We start from the raw sequence: 15,500 nt of genomic DNA, 5'->3' as shown, positions 1-15,500 counted from the left end.
CCAGGGGTCCACGCCCCCCCCCCCCACCAGCTTCTCTCAAAAGAAGGGATGTGGACGAATCGGAACTGGTAGGAATCTAAGCCTTTGGTGTTGGTACAGCACTTCCACTAATTCACTTGCCTGTGTCCAAGGGTCGGCCTTGAGTTTGTAAGTTAGATGGGGAATGAAATGTGTAAAGATGAGTCGGTTCCCGGGCAGTATCCTGGGTCTGACATAAACCAGCAGCCAGTGGGGCTCATGGGGTGAGAGGGCCTTGGCTTCACCAAGGAGGGGGGAGGAGCTCTAGACTGATGCGCACAGCCTAGGAGGGCAGGGCGGGCAGCAGGGGGACAGAGGGAGGCTGTGCCTGTCCCTTGAGTGACAGCAGCTCTCAGTCCAGTTAACCTGTAAGCACGTAGCTTCGCAAAAACGCTTAAGGGTAGAGTGGCTTTGACCTCTGGCTAGTTTAAAACTTCATTTCTTCGCCCTCCTTCTTGGCCGTGGGTTTCAGAACTCCTGGATTTTGTACCAGAATGCAAAGGACATTTGAGTGAGCAGCGTGCATGTTTGTGCTGGGTGGGCTGTTGTCAGTCTCCAGCACCTGTGGTGGGAGGTGAGCCTGGCAGGGACTTCAGATTCGGGCCCTGCCTCACTCTCCTCCACGTTTGACAGGTGTCGGCAGACCCTTTGCAGGACGTGATGACACTATGGGATTCTTGTCCCAAAGCTCGTCCATCTGTCCCGCCGCGGCAGAGCCCAGGCCCGAGTGCACTCACGGGCCCTAAGGAGCTGTGGGCATCTGCTGTCGTGCCCCAGCCTGACCTCAGGCTTTTCTCTCACGATGAGAATCTCGAAGAGTGTAGCCTGGCGGTTCTAAGGTAGCGTCAGAGGCATTGCACTTCATTTGTTAAAAAAAGAAAAAAAAGTTTAGGCAGAAAGGGAAATGAATTCAGAAATGTTTAGCATTTTGGTAGCACAGTTCTTTCAACCATTTTTTAAGGCTTATGCCCTTCCCTTCCAAAAGGATTTGAAGTGATTACAACATTTAAAAGGCTGCAGTGTTTGACTTCCAAGGAATAAAACCAGAGAGATTCAACCAAAAAACTCAAAATAAGTAAACATGACCAGGTGTCTGACTGCACGCACTGAATTTAGCCACCAGGTTCCTGGAAGGACAAGAGGCACAGGTGGGGTTGCGAGGGTTTCATTTTCTGACAAAGGACGGGACCCCCGTACCGTGGGGGGCGGCTTGCTCGCCTTTGGGGGTACCCGCATCCTGCCCCTGAGGACAGGGTAGACACTGCCCCTTAGACACTGAGCACAGCACTGGTCAGTCTTCAGGCCCTTCTCAAGGGACCCGTGCCAGGGTGGGGGGACCTCAGGCCAGAGGAGCACGGGGGTGGTTTGGCCTGAGTGGTGGTCCTGGTTAGAATGACTGTGAACGGCCTGTCACGGCTCAGCTGAGTTAATCTAATTACTTTTTCTTTTGTCTGTTTTCTTCTTCCCATCCTCTCGTGTTCGTGTCTGTGTTCCACTCTGACTCTGTAGTATAAATCTGTGTTTAGGTCCTACTCCCAGGATTTCGTGCCTCACAGCCAAGCTTCCATCCAGCCTTTCCTCCCGTCTACCTCCTCTTCCTCTCCACATTTCCCACCTGTCCACCAGTCTCAGAGCTCTGACTTAGCGGTGCCAACCGTAGCCAGTCCGCCTCCCAGCACCTTGGACGGGCCTCTTTCATCTTCTCAGGAGAGCAGCTTTCATGGGAACACTGTCTGCCTTCCTTCCGAAACCTCTTTCACTGACTCGCCCCAGACGCCTTCGGTGAGAACTCAACACACACACGCCTCCCCGTGGGGCTGCGCCTTCTGAGAAAGCCTCCACCCTCACGAGCAGTCAAGTCTGTTGCTGGCGTGGGCCCAGTCGCGGCGTGGCTGGACTGAGGGGTGCACAGGTCACCAGGTGAAATCGTAGCCCATCTGTTTCCTTCTCTGCAAAGTTCCCGTCAAACTAGGGATCTCATTTTCCACAAATGGGTTAGTGACCATTTAGAGACAACAGGTTGTCATGAGCATAAGATAGCAAATGCTACTGGTTTTCTGTGTGATTGGTGGTTTCTAGAGAAAGGTGCAGAGATCCTCCGACAGCTCAGAAGGCAGTTGCGTGTTTAGTTGCCGAGGTGCTGAGGGTGGAGGGCCTCTTTGCTGTGCTGCGAGATGGGCCGCAGCGCTTCATCCGGGCACCGGGAAGTGCTGCCGTGCGCGTGGGCGGGGACACGACAGGCAGAGGGGCAGAGCAAGTGCAGGCATGTGCAGCCAGCTGCAGCGTGGAGCTGTCTTGATGTGTTGCCTCCCTCTCTCCATGTTTGGCCCCAGCACGGCAGAGTGGGGAGGTGTACGCCTCCACCAGGACAGCCTGAGTGGCCCTTGACGCCTTTGGGGAAGCTCCAGCAGGAAACGTGGGTCCCCTCTGACAGAAGCAGGAGGTGGCAGAAGCAGCTTTGTTCCCTGACCCTGGGAAGGCATCCCCGGAGGACGGAGGGCACGCCGCCGCCGCCATCCTCTCCTCCGGTCAGGGCCAGCCCCGTGGCGGGGGGCCATCACGTGTGCGTTCCCTCTCGTCCTGTCTCCCCCAGAGCGAACGCGCCAGTGAGGGTGAATCCGTCAGTCTGTATGCCTCTGGCCAGAGCAGCGAGGAGTAAGTAACCACGGGCTGCCTTGTGCCCGCGGCCTAGCCTGGCAGGGATCGGGCCCTGCTTCTGTCTGGCTGAGCCTCCCGGCCACCAGCAGCCATCCTGCGTGAGACCTCAGCCACTGCCCGAGCCAGGGGCCGGCTCGGCTCCGCGGGGAGAGGACAGGGCTTCCGGTGGAGCCTCCTTTGCTTTCGCTTCCGCGGGGTGCTGCTCCTCCAGCCTGGCCGGTGGGCCGTCTGGGGATCACGGGAGCAGCCTGGCCTTGGCCCTGGCCACGTGTCCGGTTGCTCTCAGGGATTTCTTTCTACCCTATCTTCTGGTGTTGGGGCCCGTCTTCTGTCCCTTCCCCAGAGGCAGGGACTCTCTCCCACACTGAGCCTTCCAAGCCGACATCCCCCTCCCACCCAGCAAGCTCCAGGCCTACAGTCCCTGCTTCAAGGAACCTGGTCAGTCCGCCAGGCCTCCCTCCTGTCGTGGTTGCCCTTGTTTTACTGCCCTCCCAGCGCCAGACGGTCAAGGTACAGTGGTTCTGTTAAGCAGTCAGCTTTCCAGGGTTTGCTGCAGCAACACCTGAGCAACTGCAAAACCTTCGAAACGAACCCTCCCACCGTCCCTGGAGGGGGCGCCGTGAGGACTCCGCCCTCCTCGGGCCAGCTCAAGGGGCCCAGTCCATTAAAAGTATGCTCGCTCTCGTTAGGATGGCCCCCTAAGGGGCCCCCAGAGCACCTAGATATCCACGTGAGGCAAGCCCCGCTTTAGGTTTTAGCATGTTGTAGGACACTGTGGAATTTTCACTCCAGTGGGTTCAGCGCCCTCCTTGGGAGGTAAGCTGTTTGTCGCCTGGTGTTCCCACCTCACCTGTCCCCTCTGGTGACCTCCCCCACCATCATCCGATTCAGCCTCTGCGCACGGAGTCCATTCCAGGCTGGCCTTGCAGCGCTCTCCCTCCACCTGGGACCCCGTGCGGTGCCGCGGTGTCCTCTATGGGGACACGCCGCTTCTTCATACTCCCCCCACCCCACCCCGTGCTCTGTTGTGGCCTCGGTGGCAGACCAGGGATGCCGGGGGGCCGCGGCGTCATTGAGTGGGTGGGCCCAGGTTCCTAGGAAGAAGCAAGGCTGCTGGAGGACGGAGGGGTTGCCTTTCTGCACTCAAGCAGCTAGGCCCTTGGGAAGCATAGCTGTGGTGCTGAGGGCGTGCTGTGACTGGGAAGTTGGCGGAAGCCTGCTGCACACCTGCAGGGCATAGCGGGCAGGGCCACAGTCTTCCAGCTCAGGGGGTCTGGGGCCGGGCCCTTCACTTCCCACAGCCTCTTTTTCTTTGTGTGATCGGGTATGGTGATGTCGACCAGCAGGTAGGGTGTTGGTCAGGGCCAGGTGAGGAAAGGCACGCGCAGCGCCTCGCGGAGCTTGGCTGAGTGGTAGCTCCTGTGACGGTCCTTTCTTCCAGCGGGTGGTCGGGATGGCTTCCTCTAGGTGGGCAGCTGACAAAGGTTATAAGTAGTGGTGCTTTTCACTCTCCCCAGAGGAAAGATGCTAGTCTGAAGAGGGCCGGTGCTTCCTTTGTAATGGACCGCGGTCACGGTTGACGTGTTTACATCTCAAGTTCCTTAGGAACTTGCACTCAAAAGCCACTTGCAGGCAGGAATGCTGGGAAGCAGAGCAGCCCAGCGGGGGGCACCTGTCACACACCCAGCACTGCCTTCTCTTTTCAGGAATCACCAACTTCGAAGGACGGACATCCCAGAGATGCCTCGTCGGCCGGCAGTGCACCTGGGAAGGAAAGCAGGGACGGCGGGGACAGGTAGGAAGTTACCCACGTGGAGCCGGGTGCCCTGAAAGCATCACGTCTGCCCGCCCAGTGAGAGCTGCCCCAGCTGCCCCCGCGGCAAGCACGCCAGGCCTGCTGGGGCTTTATGTTTACACTTGCACTGAGCCAGATGTGTTTTTTACAAAGTGAAGGTTTGTAGCAGCCCTGCATCAAGCAAGTCCGTAGGCGTCACCCTTCCAACAGCGTTTGTTCACTTCATGTATCTGGTAATTCTCCCGGGATTTCAAATTTTTTCAGTATTATTATATTTGTCATGACGATCGGTGACCTTTGAGGTTATGATTGTAATTGTTTGGGGGCACCACAGACCATGCCCATATAAGATGACAGAACAATCGATAAACATTGTGTGTGTTCTGACTGCTCTACCAAATGGCTGTTCCCCCGTCTCCCTCCCTCTCAGGCCTCCCTGTTCTCTGAGTGTTGAAGTTAGGCTAGTTAATAACCGCACAATGGCCCCTAAGTGTTCAAGCAAAAGGAAGAGTCACACATCTCTCACATTTGTTTTTTGTCTGTGTTGGGTCTTCGTTACTGCATGCGGGCTTTCTCTAGTTGTGGCGAGCGGAGACTACTCTTCGTTGCAGTGGGCGGGTTTCTCATTGTGGTGGCATTTCGTTGTGGAGCGTGGGCTCTAGGCACACAGGCTTCAGTAGTTGCAGCACGTGGGCTCTGGAGCGCAGGCTCAGTAGTTGTGGCGCACGGGCTTAGTTGCTCAGCAGCATGTGGGATCTTCCCGGACCAGGGCTCGAACCTGTGTCCCCTGCATTGGCAGGTGGATTCTCAACCACTGCGCCACCAGGGAAAGTCCCTCTCGCTTTAAATCAAAAGCTAGAAATGAAGCTTAGTGAGGAGGGCATGTTGAAAGCCAGGAGAGGCCTGAAGCTAGGCCCCTTGTACCAGCCAAACAAGTTGGTTAGCCAAGGTGTGAAGGCAAAGGAAAAGTTCTTGAAAATTAAAAGTGCTGCTCCAGTGATCACACAAATGATAAGAAAGCAAAACAGCCTTATGGCTGGTATGGAGAAGGTTCGAGTGGCCTGGATAGAAGATCAGAGCAGCCCAACGTTCCCTTAAGCCAGAGCCGCATCCAGGGCAAGGTCCTAACGCTCTTCAATTCTGTGAAGGCTGAGAGAGGCGAGGAAGCTGCAGAAGAGAAGCTGACAGACGTTGGCTGAAGGGGTTTAAGGAGAGAAGCCGTCTCGTAACGTCGAAGTGCCAGGAGAAGCAGCAAGTGCTGATGGGGAAGCTGCAGCAAGTTATCCGGAAGATCTAGCTGAGATCGTTCATGAAGGTGCCACACTACACAACAGATACTCAGTGTAGACGAAACAGACTCTACAGGCGAAAGACACCATCCGGGACTTTCGTAGCCAGAGAGGAGAAGTCAATGCCTGGCTTCAAAGGACAGGCTGACTCTCTCGTTAGGGGCTAATGCAGCTGGCGACTGTAAGTTGAAGTCAGTGCTCATTTACCATTCCCAGAATCCCAGGGCCCATAAGAATAATGGTATATCTACTCTGCCTGTGCTCTCTAAATGGAAAAACAAAGCCTGGATGACAGCACATCTGTTAACTACATGGTTCACTGAATATTTCAAGCCCACTGTTGAGACCTACTGCTTGGAAAAAAAGATTCCTTTAAAAATAGTACTGCTCACGGTTAATGCACCTGGTCACCCCAGAGCTCTGATGGAGATGATATACAGTGAGATCAGTGTTGTTTCCTTGCCTGCTAACACAGCATGCGTTCTGCAGCCCCTGGATCAAGGAGGAATTTCCACTCTCAAATCTTATTACTTAAAAATTACATTTTGTAAGGCTATCACTACCATAATTTGTGATTCCTCTCATGGATCTGGCAAAGTAAATTGAATACCTTCCGGAAAGGACTCACCATTCTGTATGCCATTAAGAACATTCATGATTCACGGGAAGAGATCAAAATATCAACGTTAACGAGAGTTTGGAAGAAGTTGATTCCAACCTTCCTGGATGACTTTGAGGGGTTCAAGACTTTAGTGGAAAAAGTCACTGCAGATGTGGTAGAAATAGCAAGAGAACCAGAATGAGAAGTGGAGCCCGAAGATGTGACTGAATTGCTGCGAGCTCATGATAAAACTGTAACAGAGGAGGAGTTGCTTCTTACCGATGGGCAAAGGAAGTGATGTCTTGAGATGGAATCTACTCCCGGTGAAGAGGCGGTGAAGATTATTGAAATGACAACAACGGATTTAGAGTGTTAGCGGCAGGGTTTGAGAGGACTGGCTCCAATTTTGGAAGAATTTCCACTGTGAGCAAAATGCTAGTGAACAGCATCGCCTGCTCCAGAGAGGAGTGTTTGTGGGAGGAGAGCCAGGTGGTGCGGCAGACTCCACTGCGGTCTTAAGAAATCGCTGCAGCCCCCGCCTGATCGGTCAGCAGCCGCCAGCATCGAGGCAGGCCCTCCATCCCCAGAAAGATTACAGCTCACCAGTGGCTCAGACGGGGGTTAGCATTTTTTTTAGCAATAAAGTATTTTTTAATTAAGGTGTATGAACACTTTTTTAATTTTTATTGACTGATCGATTTTTAAGATTTAATTTAATTTTTATTTTTTTGGGCTGCGTTGGGTCTCCATTGCTGCGTGCGGGCTTTCTCTAGTTGCGGCGAGCGGGTTGCTACTCTCGGTTGCGGTGCGCGGGCTTCTCATTGCGGTGGCTTCTCTTGTTGCAGAGCACGGGCTCTAGGCACGCGGGTTTCAGTAGGTGTGGCTTGCAGGCTCTAGAGCTCAGGCTCAGAAGTTGTGTCTCGTGGGCTCTAGAGCGCAGGCTCAGTAGTTGTGGCGCACGGGCTTAGTTGCATGTGGGATCTTCCCAGACCAGGGCTCGAACCCGTGCCCCCTGCATTGGCAGGTGGATTCTTATCCACTGTGCCACGAGGGATGTCCCTACTGTTTTTTTAGGCATAATGCTATCACACACTTAACAGATTACAGTATAGTATAAGCATGCCTTTTATATGCACTGGGAAACGAAAAAAATTCATGTGAATGACTTTATTGTGTTATTTGCTTTATTGCAGTGGTTGGGAACCGAGTCCACAGTATCTCCGAGATATGTGTGTACACTCTTCCCTTTATTCTGATTCTCAGAATTATGCATGCTCAGGGTAGAGAACATGGAAAGTATAGAAATGTATAATAAATAAGAAGAATCACTGATAACTGCAGCCCTCAGAAGCCCTCCTGCTGGCACAAGGCTGCCTCTGCTTCTTGAGCATCTCCATGCATACTCTTCACCTCACACGTTACCCACAACAGTGTTTTCCTTCTCACATCCTAGGCCAGCCTTCCTTCTGCCTCTTCCAAGTTCAAATGTAATAAAGGAGTGTAAAAGATTCCCCCCCACCAAACTTTTTATTGTGAGTTTCTAGAGATAGTGTGTAAATTGTATGTAGTGTGTATTTGAAAGTAAGTCACAGACATGACACTCAGCCCCTAAAGATTTCAGCATGCCTCCTAAAAAATTTTAGACGCCTACCTGATTACGATATGATTATCACACCTAAGAAGAGCAATAAATTCTTTACATTATCTGATATGCAAATGATCTTCCATTTCCCTAGTTCTCCCTATGTCTTTTAAGGCTTATTTTTTGGAACCAGGGTCAATCAGGAGTCATCTCTGCATTTATTCATATGTCTCTTTCATCTTTGGTAACATTTTCAACATTAGCATGAGGCAAACCTGCCCGGGTTTAGAAATATGTAGTAAATTTCTCCAGTCCACATGTAGAAAGGATAATGTGCAGGACCTGTGAATCAGCCCTGCCACCTGCGACTTCATGTTGACTTCCCCTTCTTTGTGAAATGCTCCACAAATTCAAGCTTTTCCTCCCTCTTTAGGCTAAGGTTCGGCTACTTCTGGAGTCCTGGGTACAGAGCTAAGCAATACCCACTTGCTATTGTCAGGCGTAAACATAAATGGTTAAAGACGTGGTAAAAATAGCAAGAGACAGGAAAAAAAATAGAAAGCATTCTCTAGGGGCCTGTTGACAAGGGCTGCCTGCCCAGCCTACTCTGGCCGCCCCTCAGTACTGTCCACACGGAGTCTGGTTCAGTGGCCCAGGCTCAGGTCTCCCCAAGTGTTAAGGGGTGATGGGTTTTCTGGTCTAACACGTAGTGGCAGAGGCGTCTGTGCCAGACAGCAACAGCTCATGGGCTCCAGCTCCATTGGACCCAGGGGTGCCATTTTTCAGAGTTCAGGTGGCCCCTGCACAAGCAGCAGAAGGACAAGCACGCTGACTGGCTAGAAGCGCTCGCTGGGACGTTGTCCTCTTTCCGTGAAGGCCAGGCCACAGCTGGACACTGACGCGCAGCTGAGGCGTCGTCCCAGGACTGCGCGTGGTTTTGCTCTGGCCCATCCATGTTGCCTTACTGAAGGCCCAGGGGTCTTGTTTGTTTTGTTTTGACTTGGGTTTTTTCACCCGTACCGTGTGGCTTGTGGGATCTTAGTTCGCCAACCAGGGATTGAATCCGGGCCCTCAGCAGTGAAAGCATGGAGTCTAATCACTGGACTGCCAGGGAATTACCAAAAGGCCCAGGTTTTAATGTCTCAGATACTTAGGGTAAAAATGAAGCCTGCGACCACAAAGGCCAGTCAGTGGCTCACACGATCGATCACGAGAATGATGGGAATATGGGAGAAAATGCCGGGGAAAGCGCAGTGCCCGTAGACCACACATCCATCTGCCTCGTGTCCCCCGCTGCAGGCTCCCTATGTGCTTCGTCTGTTGGAGGTTCTCTCCTCCCCCTTCACCCAAACTCCTACTCAGCGCTTCAGTCTCAGCTTGCCTGTCCCATCTTCAAGCCCTCCCTGCTCTTGGCTCAGGCTGGACCCCTGCCCATGCTGCTGCCCACCTGCCCGCCAGCACCCGCGGACAGGGGCCTGCTTCATGCTCCTCTTCAGTCCACTAGAGAGGTGGCCCTGGGGAGAGACCTGGGGATGGCACTGAGATCATGCTGGCTTGTTCCCCCGTCCCGCTGGCCCTTTGCCATTCTCTCCTTGAGTACTGACAGTCCGGGCGGTCTGTGGGCCTTGACACAGGTGACTGAGACCATTACTTTTTCAAATTGCTCAGTGGAACCTTCTTGCTCTGCGTGCATAATCCCTTCCACTTACTGAGGGAGTGTCCGGAGAGAGCAGGGACTGTCCCCAGGTCACACAGCTTATCAGGAGCAGAGCTAGAAACCCAGTCTGCATCCCGGCCTCTTGACTACCTCCCGGGCCCCCTGTGGAGGGGTGGGAAGCGGGTCTGGGCTTCTCGCTGGAGCCGCAGTCCGGGGAGGACTCATTCAGGGGAGCGGCTGTACCACAAGACCCCACGCACGGGGCCACGCTACCTTGGCCCCCGGGAGCCGTGGAGCTCAGGGTCTGTTGACACAACACAAACCATTTCTCTCTCCAGGGCCCCAAAGTCACCAGATGCTCCAGAGGCTCAGTCGGAGGAGGAAGTAGACGAGCTGTCCCTCATTGACCACAATGAAATTATGGCAAGGCTGACGCTCAAGCAAGAGGTGGGCTCCTCACAGGCCTTCGTGTGCAGGGTCTGGCCCAGAAAGAGGGTGGGGGGCTTTGAGCAGGGAACCTGGAGGTGTCCCAAACAGAAAGGCCCAAGCCGAGTGCTGACCCCCCCAGGTGGCCCTCCTGGGCGGCGGGCTCTGGCATCCCGTTCGTCCTGGGCCACCGTGGGTGTTCTAAGACCCTGGGCACATGGGTGACTTCCAGGAGGAAGTGTGCCGTCCCCTTCTCTGACACCTCTGGAGAGTGATCTTGGGCAAGTAACATGTCCTCTCTAAGCCCCAGATGACAGGACTCTGGAGGGTGTTGTGAGAACGAAATCCACGAGGGTGCTCAGCACGGAGCCCGTGTGTGGTAAGCCCTCGCTAGTGCAAGATATTTTTATGTTGTTAATGACAGAATGACCCCAGTGTAGTGTCAGCGTGGGAGGCACAGCTAATTAAGAAATTCCAGGCCTGGCCACCGAGGCTGCCTCCATCCCATGTCTTGTCAGGAGAGCCTCATGGGTAAACGCGGTGCCCGAACCCGGCACAGTAAGAGGAGCTGACCTGAGAGGGCCTCCCGCCCCCTGCTGCCGAGCGGTTCCGGGGACACGGAGGAATGGCTCCCAGCGGTAGCCTTGACCCCCGCCGAGGAGGCGGCCGTGCTCTACACACACGCGTGGCTAGGTTGCAGCAGAGAGGAACCGGGAAGGCAGGGCTGGCTCCTCTGCAGAGAGAATAATGTTTCGTGACTCTTGCCAGAAACTTCTTCTGAAAAATCAGGTCCTGGGCGGAGCTGCCCTGTCTTAGCTGGAAATCCAAGACATTTCCAGCGCAAAAACCTTGAAGCTTTGGAGAGGCAGATCCGTCTCCAAGAGCTAGAGACACGAGGAAGCTCTCGCGGGGCGTGGTCTCCTTCGGAATTACAGCATATGGGGCCGGTGGCTGCAGGCCAGGTTTATGGGTTAAGGCCTCAGTTTGCTCATGTGAAAATAAGACTTTTCCCTTAACTGGCAGGCCGCGGTCAGTGTGAGCAACATCGGATATAACTGAGCATCTTTGTGACACTTTTCACTCCTCTAAGGAGGGCTCCCTGGAAGAACATGTGATGTGACAAGTGATTCCCTCCACCTGAGGAAGCAGGTTTAGATTTAGGGCAGCTTGCTGCAGTTTTGCGAACATGCGCATACCTGGAAGTGGTCTGCCGCCTCTACCATCATCCTGGGAAGGGCTGGTGCCAGTCCTGCCTGCCTCCCCGTCGGCTCCCTCCGTCCCCTCTTCCGCCCTGAGCCGTGGGTTGGTGAACAGGGAAAGACTGACTAGAGCCATGCCCCCCTGAGCCAGTGGTGTCCTCAGAGCGCTGTGCCACGCGGTGGGCGGGCTGGATGGGCGCACCTGGCCTCTGCAGCCCGGCCACGCTGGTCCCGGAGTGAGGGAGGGCAGGGCAGAGAGGACCTGGCGTCTCTGCAACACCGTGTCTTTGTCATCTCGTCCCTGCTTGTGACTCCCTAAGCGGACTTTTTTACGGCTGTGTTCTGCTCCACACCCTCCTTTGCTGTGGTTTTGCAGGGCGACGACGGACCAGACGTCCGGGGAGGATCTGGTGACATCCTACTGGTCCACGCTACTGAGACGGACAGGAAAGGTACGGCAGCGCCGGCCGCGGCGGCCTCTGTGCCCGAGCTCCCCGGAGGGGGCTGGTCCCGCTGAACCGAGACGTTGCTCGGCTCCACTGCCCTGCCCTCTCCTCTCCTCCAGCCCTCAGCGGGTCAGAACAGCAGTCCTGGTGCTGCTGGGTCACCGTAGGGAGTGCCGACGTGGGGGACAGGTGACCTGCATTCAGAGCCAGACCCTCCGCTCCCCAACCCCCTCAGAGCATGTCCTCTGGTGGTGCAGGGTAGTGAAGACCCCAGGATCATCAAGGGGCAAGTTTCAGGTGCAGAGCCCGGCACCTGGTAGGTGCTCCACAGACGGTACCTTGAGTAGCGACATGTTCAACGATAGTGCTAAAATTACGTTGATGTGCGGGTAGCTTTTTACGCTTTTCCTGATATTTTGCCCACTATATTATTCCAGATCGCTGGATTGGGTTTCCTTTATTCCTCCTCTGGGAGCTTCCTGGGGCAAAGGTCCTGTCAGGAGCATCCAGTCTTCCAGCAGCGTTACCTGCACAGGACGGGGTTCCCCAGTCTCAGCGCAGAGACACCCCTTCACGTCCTGATCCTTCGAGAGGGCTGGAAAAGCAGGGCCTCTTTTCTGTTGGGTGGACTCTGCTAGCAGAGGAGCTGTCTTTCCAAGTTGTGTTCTGGAAGGAGGAGGAAAAGGAGGGGCTGTAAGGCCGGTGCTGTGACCTTGGTCGGGCGGGAGGGGCCTGCAGTGCACACGCCCCACAGCTGGGCCCGGCCTCTCCCCACACACACTTCCTTTTTACATTTTTAAAATTATTAAAAAGATGATGGAACAGCAATGGTAAAGTAAGGTGTGTAGGAATTAAAACACCCCAGTCATGAAACCCTAACCCACCAATTTCATTTCTGTAAACAACCTGGTCCCTATGTTTTTACAGCAGATTTCCCAAAGTATGTTACACAGATGATTCTGGGAATTTTTAAATTATGAAAGTAGTACAAAAATAATTGTTTGCATTGCTGAAAATTTGAAAATTAGAGAAAAAGAAGAAATGGCTCCCACAAACTCACCACAGCCATGCTTTTGCCCTCCGGGTTTCTTCTGACCCAGGCAGAGTGCAGTCCTGGACACTGAGTTTGAATCCTGGCCGTGCGTTCTCAGGCTGGGCCGCTGCTGGGCACGTCCCTTCTCGGCCTCAGCTGACTCAACTTTGTGAAGAGGTTCAAAGTGCCCAGTGGGTGTGAAGACTGAGCAAGTTGGCACATAGGAAGTGCTCGGGGAGTATCTGTTTACATCCCCAGGAACAGCCCGTGCTCTGCCTTCTTCAGTAAACCCTCCTCCGTGCCGGACAGGTCAGAGCTCCATCCTCAGCCTGGCATGAGAAACAGCTCTCATTTTTGTCCAGTAGTGAAAGGCTGAAGTGGGAGCTGGCCCCAGTCCTCAGCCCTGAGCAGTGAACTGCTGACCTGCTAGGTGCAGCCGGCTGCGGCCCCGGCCAGAGGGAGCCCTGCAGGCAGGGCAACCCGAGGACCTTCCAGTCGGTGCCGACCATGCCTGGGAGAGGAGGCTCTGCTGCCCGCTGGGGCTTCCGCTCGGTTTTATCAGTGGAAAGATGTTGAGGCTGCAGTCATTTGTCCCTGGGATGGGCGGTTGAGGCAGAGGCCCTGGGCCGCACAGCAAGCTCCTTGGGCAGGCGGCTTCCTGCAGACCAGAGACCACACCAGTGGCTGGGAGACCCCATGGCTCAGGGGGTGCAGCCTTGGACCCCTTCTTCCAGTGGGCCTTGCCCTCCCCTGGACCCATCTCTGCTTCCTTGCCCCTCTTTGAACAGAAGCCCGAATTTGACAGTGAGCTCGGTGGGCTTGGGGTCCAGGAAGGAGCCTGAGCCCAGCACCACTGGCCCCCTGCTGCACCTCCAGTCCGTGAGCTTCCCTCACGGCACCGCGCCGCCAGCCAGATCACCCAAGCACAACCCCAGGTGCACGTGCAGGTGTTTCTTCTCCTCTCGTTGTCCAGGGTGTGAGCAGCAGGGGCGGGGGATAGGAGCCGGGCTCTGCAGGGCGGGGCTGCCCAGCCGGAGAAGTGGGGTCCTTGAGGTCCCTCCACCCGATGAGTCGTGGGAGGAATGAGAGAAGACGGGAAGGTGGTCTGTGTCCGGGAAAGAACACTTAAGTAATGTGTGTGCGTGTGCCCAGCCTCACGGTGAGGGCCACAGACTTCGGAGCCGAATCAGGACTCGAACCTCAGCTCCAGCACAGGATAACCCCGAAGTTCACAAGCCTGGCCAGGTCATTTGTCTCCAGGAGGGACTTGCATTTAAAACATGCCCCCCCTTTTTTCCTTAGTGTCGGAGACTGCGTGGTTGGGAGGGTGTGTCATAGCCATAAATAAACAGGGGTCTGTTGTGAACGTGGAAAGGTTGGGAATCCCTGGCTAGAACCAGCCGCTGCAAAGGGAAGGAGAGGCGTTGGGTGGGAGCTGCCAGCCCTAATCCCACTTGACTTCCAGGCTGGCCTCCTCCCAGTGGGCCTTGCCCTCCCCTGACACCAGAGCCTGCACACCTGAGCGTCCAGCAGCATGAGGCTGAGCCCCTTCGGCCTTTGCTTAGGTCTCTCGCTATGTGGAGATTCCCAAGGTTTTTGTTCCTGGGCTTCTGCCACCTAAAGTGTTACCTGTGACTTAGCTTCAGAGTCCTGATGATGAGCTTGAACTGTGCTCTCTGTGTAATCAGAAGTGGCACGTACTTGCAGCAGGTGTGCTGCCTGTCTGTGCCCTGCGCCAGCGGCAGGCCTCACTAATCAACTGCTCTTCCCTCCAGATCTGGTGTTGTACTGCGAGGCCTTCTTGACCACCTACAGGACCTTCATCACCCCTGAGGAGCTCATCAAGAAGCTGCAGTACAGATACCCTTGCCTGTGCCTCAGCCCTGGCGCCACACCTCTCACTGCACAGAGCCTCCTAGAGCCGGGAGAGGGGCCTTCATGCCCACACAGCCCTCGCGCAGGGAGCTGCGGGCAGGAGTGATGGAGGTGCTCAGCCCAGCTCTGCCATGGCCCAGCTTTGGGACCTCAGGCAAGGCTTCTTTGAGCCTCATTCCTCGTCTGTAAAAAGGCTGAGTGATGTTATATGAAGTGTCTGGAACAGAGGGTGCTGCCTGGTGGCAGTTGTGATCACTGGGTGATTCTGAGAAAGAATTAGAAAGAACTGGCACACACTGAGAGGGTGGGTGTGCGGGCCCCTGCGGAGACCCAGGTCACTGGCACCTGCGGCTTTGCGGAGCTGAGCCCCAGGGCATTAGGGGTGATGGGTACAAAGTGTGCAGGGTTTGAGGGAATCAGGACTCCAGAGAACCACTTCAGGGGCAGTCACGGCCACTCCCCCAGATGGCAGACCCAGCAGTGGAGCACAGTCGCCTCCTGCCCCTCGACCACATCTACCCCACGGGCTCACCCTTTCAGATACGACTCCCCACAGTAGTGGCCAAGGAAGATCCCGAGGCCTGGAGGGATGCACGTTCATTGCCTCTTTCTCGAGTCCAAACCTGCCCATCCTGTCAAGGCTAAGGAGCTACTGTTGCAGCCCAGGGTCCCCGCCCCTCAGCGTCCTCCCTCGTCACAGCCCATGACTGCCATCTGCTGGACAGCCGCTGTCCCTTGGGGCAGAAGTCCTGAGCCCTCCCAGCTCTCCCACGCTCTCCCACGCTCTCCCGCTCCCTCCCGTGTGCCCGCGCCTCCTCTGCCTCCTGTCCTTCTCTCTCCCCTGGCCCCCCCTCGGGGCCCTGGTCCCTCAGAGCTGGACGGCCCCCATGTGCAGAGACTTCGTCCCCTCCCGCCTCACAC

At 55.3% G+C, this 15,500-nt stretch overlaps 1 protein-coding gene across 1 annotated transcript in view; it reads left to right on the top strand.

Moving 5' to 3' along the window:
* The window catches only part of RAPGEF1 (Rap guanine nucleotide exchange factor 1), a 116,697-nt gene that overhangs the window by 90,823 nt on the left and 10,374 nt on the right, over nt 1-15,500 (top strand). Inside the window, exons 13-16 of the mRNA XM_024762754.1 lie at nt 4,383-4,471; nt 9,939-10,047; nt 11,602-11,677; nt 14,480-14,564. Of these exons, the coding sequence (XP_024618522.1) occupies nt 4,383-4,471; nt 9,939-10,047; nt 11,602-11,677; nt 14,480-14,564 (359 nt within the window). The remainder of the gene's footprint in view (nt 1-4,382; nt 4,472-9,938; nt 10,048-11,601; nt 11,678-14,479; nt 14,565-15,500) is intronic.

The sequence above is a fragment of the Neophocaena asiaeorientalis genome, unplaced genomic scaffold (assembly GCF_003031525.2).
Source record: "Neophocaena asiaeorientalis asiaeorientalis breed wild unplaced genomic scaffold, Neophocaena_asiaeorientalis_V1.1 scaffold78, whole genome shotgun sequence".
Classification (NCBI taxonomy): domain Eukaryota; kingdom Metazoa; phylum Chordata; class Mammalia; order Artiodactyla; family Phocoenidae; genus Neophocaena; species Neophocaena asiaeorientalis.
This window is presented reverse-complemented; position numbering and strand designations above follow the sequence as displayed.